The 1938-nt window shown below is 44.5% G+C and overlaps 1 protein-coding gene across 1 annotated transcript; it reads left to right on the top strand.

Moving 5' to 3' along the window:
• Nucleotides 1–693: 693 nt before the first annotated feature.
• On the top strand, nucleotides 694–1629 carry FOXR2 (forkhead box R2). The gene has a single exon (XM_012476100.2). It carries the CDS (start codon nucleotides 694–696, stop codon nucleotides 1627–1629), a length of 936 nt encoding a protein of 311 aa, XP_012331523.2.
• The last annotated feature ends 309 nt before the right edge of the window (nucleotides 1630–1938 follow it).

Raw genomic sequence — 1938 nt, 5'->3', positions numbered from 1 at the left:
GCTGCCTGTTGTATATCATATGTTGAGTATGATCAAGAGGCAATGGGTATAGTGAAAAAGAAGATCTGGGCTGTGGATCTAGCTCCCCCACTTACTTGTGTATGGTGATCTCAGTTGCCATATCTGTGACATGAGGTTAATAATACTATTTTATCTTGCAGGGCTGCCATGAAAATCAGTTGAGATCATCTACTTAACAGAAGTCCAAAGGCACTTGAAGAATGAAATGATTTTTTAAACCATTAAGGAAGACTCAGAAATATAATGTGATCTATACATGTTTGTCTCTGCATTAAGTGAACTAATCGAGAGTTGAAATATATGCCAGATAATCACCTGTTGTGCAAGTCACCATGGTTTGCACCTAACTGAAAGTTTATGAGTTCTCTCGAGGTGACTTTCTGCTTCCAGTCACAGCTTAAGAATTCCCCCTAATTTTTTTTTTCTGCTGAAAAGCTATTTTTCATTCCTTCCTTGTATTGAGCCTTGTTCCAGAAGGCTGAGGTTTCTCCAACTCTGACCACTAGTCGGTGAGGCATTGGTGCCTCTTTCTTCAGTACTTCTAGGAGGCCTACTGATAAGCTCCCTAGATGAGATATACTACTTAAAAAATCGTGCCCAAACAATAGCTTTAAGTGCCTGCTAGATCTCTGTTCTTTCAGAAGTTTCTTTCCACCTATCTCTCCACTAAAGATGGAGTTAAAACTAAAAAATCCTGAATTTTGGTACAGTCTCCAAGGCCGGGTACCAGGACTGCTGGACTGGGACATGGAGAATGAGTTACTTTTGACTTGTACCACAGACCAGTGCTCCGTACCTAAGCGGTTCCCTAGCAGATACAGAACAGAAGTAATGAAGCCCCCAGAGATGACTCAGAAGACGAGACCCAGTCCTGATGATGATGGTCCTCACTGTGAACCCAATCTGTGGATGTGGGTGAACCCCAACATCGTGTGCCCCCTTGGCAACCCGAAGGCCCCAAAGCCCAATGGAAAAAAGGATCCGACAAGCATTTCTCCTTTCCCTCAGCCCTCACTAACAGATGAAGGGTCTAACTGCTCAAAGGTCACAGTGGTAGAGTCCTTGCCATCTTCCTCCAGTGAGCAGTCTCCTATACAGAAGCAAGATATCTATTCCCCTAATGACTTTGTGCTCACAGAAGAGGAGGCTGAGAAACAAGAGGACAACTCCTTCCAGTCCCCTGAAAGGGAGTGCTTCCAAAGCCAGAACCCATGGCAAATCAACAGCGAAGAGAAGTCCTGGCAACGGATCCCTCTCAATTGTAGCCACCTTATTGCCCTAGCATTAGAAAAGAGCCCCCACAGCTGCCTCAGTGTGCAGGAGATCTACAATTTCATCCGACACTATTTCCCCTTTTTCTGGACAGCTCCAGATGGCTGGAAAAGCACCATTCAGTATAACCTCTGCTCCCTGAGCAGCTTTGAGAAGGTACCAGACAACCTTCAGGATAAAGATAATGCAAGACCTTACTGTTGCCGTTGGAGGCTCACTAAGGAAGGGCACCGCCGCTTTTGGGAGGAAACTCGTGCCTTAGCTGCTACTCAAAGGGAGAGCATCCAAGTGTGCATGAGTCAGCCAGAGTTGTTTACCTCTCTCTTTGATCTTTGAACTACCACTGCTCCCTTTTTGGAACACTGCCTTTCTTACTGTGCCTACTTATTTACTGACTGACATTCATTAATCTCTAAACTTACACTGCCTGATTTGTGCCAAGCCTATCTTTAGCTACTGTTACAATAATGATGTTAAGTAAAGTTAGATGTGGCTACAGGGGAGGCAGAGCTTAAATCCAGGTGGAGAGTCATGGAAAGTCACACGAGAAGAGTGGCTGTTGTTCTGCATTTTCAGCAGAGGAAGGAAATTCTAGAAACAATGGCATGGAAACTAAGGAGAGAAGGGTGTGTTTTGTGAAAGAAA

The sequence above is a fragment of the Aotus nancymaae genome, unplaced genomic scaffold (genome assembly GCF_030222135.1).
Source record: "Aotus nancymaae isolate 86718 unplaced genomic scaffold, 86718_ANA_hifiasm-v0.15.2.pri h1tg000058l, whole genome shotgun sequence".
In the NCBI taxonomy this organism is placed as follows: Eukaryota; Metazoa; Chordata; class Mammalia; order Primates; family Aotidae; genus Aotus; species Aotus nancymaae.
Note: the sequence above shows the minus strand (reverse complement) of the source record. Positions and strands in the feature narration are given on the sequence as shown.

What these genes read in the sequence shown, in the direction of transcription:
- FOXR2 (XM_012476100.2), top strand. Translation starts at nt 694, where the DNA reads ATGGAGTTAAAACTAAAAAATCCTGAATTTTGGTACAGTCTCCAAGGC.